The sequence below is a fragment of the Anneissia japonica genome, unplaced genomic scaffold (genome assembly GCF_011630105.1).
Source record: "Anneissia japonica isolate Jap-2015-1 unplaced genomic scaffold, ASM1163010v1 scaffold737_len1565949_cov176, whole genome shotgun sequence".
Taxonomy (NCBI): Eukaryota; Metazoa; Echinodermata; class Crinoidea; order Comatulida; family Comatulidae; genus Anneissia; species Anneissia japonica.
In genome coordinates, this window is record NW_022741618.1 from 1,230,054 (window position 1) to 1,232,840 (window position 2,787).

Genomic DNA, 2,787 nt, shown 5'->3' on the forward strand with positions numbered 1-2,787 from the left:
AAAAAATACCAAACAAACAAACAAAAAACAAAACCGGATAAGAAGTGTGAATACGTCTTATGTAAGGTCGTCAGGTTTGACAGGTTTAACAGTACTGTATAATTTCGTCTCGAAAAGGCTGGTAAAAACTTTTGATCAGGATACGGATGTTGAAATTCTTTAATCCAGGTACCTATTAACACTCTGTAGCACGATAGTGCTTCCGAATGCGCACCTGATGCACCGGTGTAGGGTCTTGGGTGGTGTGGTGCTATAAAACGGACATGCCAACACCACTGCGGCGCATTCAGAAAGAGTTAGGCACCTAACGTACATCGGCCTGAAAGACAATAGGTAAGTTATCACCGATCAATATTTTGTCAAATCAAAATTTGGCAAATAAATTATGGTTTAATAGGAAATTTTATTTCTATGTTGTAGTAGACTACTATACTAGAAATAGTAGTATTGATGTCAATACAGTAATGTTCTTAATGTAGGCAACGTTGGGCGTAATAAAAATATAACTTTTTTTTTCTTAAATTTATATTTTTTAGTGGCGGCGGGTGCGCTAATTGACGAAATATAAAACTTTATATTTATTCAAAATTACCATATATTGGCGGGCGGCAGGTTCGCTAAACAAGATGTATAAAACGTCTCGTCTTATTGTTTTTATTGCCTTTTGTTTACCAGTGTACGTAATTTATCATTCTACCTTTTATTATTATTTTTTAAATTTTTTTGTCATTTCATGTTTCCTAGTCACGACATTCCAGTGTAACAACTATCACAATAATTCTCTAAGAATGGTTGGTGCTTGTAAGCATATCCAGGCGATGTTCAGCGTCCTTGTTTGTGTTGGAATTATTCTGATGTGTTTGTCGTTTGTTTCAACGTCTCGGCAAATCGATGACAAGCTTGAAGGGTTCCAGGTAGGGATGGTACCTATCTCTGGCCTGTCTCTTATACACATCTAGATGTCTATAAGAGACAGCACTGCCCACCTGGAGGAGAATTAAAGTTGATATAAATATTCTCAAACTCAGATAAGAACACTGAAAAGAATACGTACATTACCATATCTTTAAGAGCAGTTTGGCACCGCCGATACACTACAACTTCTCAACATTAAGGCCAGGGTTCAATCTCTCGCTATGCATTTCGCTTGTGTCCTTAGGCAAGGCAATTTACCTACAGTTCTCCCTCTCCACCCAATAGTAGAAGTGGGTAAAGGTAAAGGTAGGAGAATAACCCATAACTTGCAGCGTCATTGTGCTGAATTGTGTATGGGTGTGGTCCGTGACTACTTAGCTGCCGTAAAGAGGCGCTTTTTGGTAGATACATGTTCACATCATTCCACAATGACAGGGGCTGAAATGAACCATCGGGGTAACCCACTACTCTTCTGAAAGATGCAATGGGTTCTTTGAAGTGCACACGAGCCAGCTATATACACTGCACTGGACCTGCAGTTTGAAGTCCTTATCCGAGAATACTTGGTTCTACCAACCGAATCAGGTGCGAGGAGCAGCTGGAACCAGCGCCGATGTATTTTAATGCTGTAGCTAGCATTATATATATATAATACATTATTATATATATAAAATAATGTCACCTTCAATGCACTGCCTGCGAGCGGTGCATTGATAGAAATTTGCCCGACGTGATCGGGCGTCGCTCAATCTCAAAATCTCTCAGAAGTAATCATGGGGCGTATCCCCCGAAAACTATGACAATTTAGGCGTTCAAAGGATTATTTAAACGATTTCAGAGTCAAATAATAATGTAAATGGAGCCCCCTCAACACTGGCGCCACCCTTGGTATTATAGTCAGTGAGTTAGCGTATTAATTGTGACATGCTTTCTGCTGGATTTTTGCAGAAGCTGGGTCATACATTGCGTAAGAGAAGTTACGGCATCGATAATGGGGATAGCTCAGCGACATCATGTAAGTGAGATTTGATTATTACAAACCTATTATCAATTCACTAAAGCCGGGCACTCCCTGCCGACGGTCGTACGACGGCCCTCAACTCCACTATATGTGAGCGCTAGACGACGCGACGCCGTCTGCTATTTGTCGGTGGCAGTCTGAACGGATCGTATCGTTATTAAAAACGATCTTGGCGTCTTGGCGTTCTACATAAAATCGCGTCGGCCGCAGTGAGTGCCCGTTTTTAAATTCACATTATAATATTAAAATCAGACCAAGAGCAGTGACACATATAGACCTACTACTGAAAAACATCCATTCTGCTGCTTTATAATCAAATTGGTAAATACGCATTATCAGTTTTAAATGCTAGGTCATATATTTGCTTTTTAACACTACAATTTTTAACTATTTTATTGAAAAAATCAATGTATAAATTTTATTTTTCAATGTTTTCTCGAAAGTTTCTTCTTTAGATTTTAGTTGTATTTTTGTTATTGACAAATAAAATTTACCAACTAACCAATCAGGACGTGTTATTCAATAGCTAGCATTACGCACATGTCCCACAAAGAACGTGCGTACGTTTCCATACGTTTACGCTGTTTAATGTCCCACAACTTAGCAACAATACACAAGGGGCGGGCTGTAGAGCCCACAAATGTAAAAATAAACCACAAAGTAAAAGTAACCACAAATGTAAAGACATTGAACCCACAAAATGTCAAAATAACCACAAATGTAAACAATTCACTCACAAGTGTAAAAATATGTTTATTTATATATATAAAACTATATATATAACTATATATGTGTATATATATTATATATACACACATATATATAAGTATATATATATATATACCTATATA

The 2,787-nt window shown here is 37.7% G+C and overlaps 1 protein-coding gene across 1 annotated transcript in view; it reads left to right on the forward strand.

Annotated features, from left to right (window-relative positions):
• Positions 1-229: 229 nt before the first annotated feature.
• Positions 230-2,787, forward strand: part of LOC117118857 (neurexin-4-like) — an 8,421-nt gene continuing 5,863 nt past the window's right edge. Inside the window, exons 1-3 of the mRNA XM_033263594.1 lie at positions 230-333; positions 745-914; positions 1,864-1,930. Coding sequence (XP_033119485.1) covers positions 789-914; positions 1,864-1,930 — 193 coding nt within the window. The 5' untranslated portion in view covers positions 230-333; positions 745-788. The remainder of the gene's footprint in view (positions 334-744; positions 915-1,863; positions 1,931-2,787) is intronic.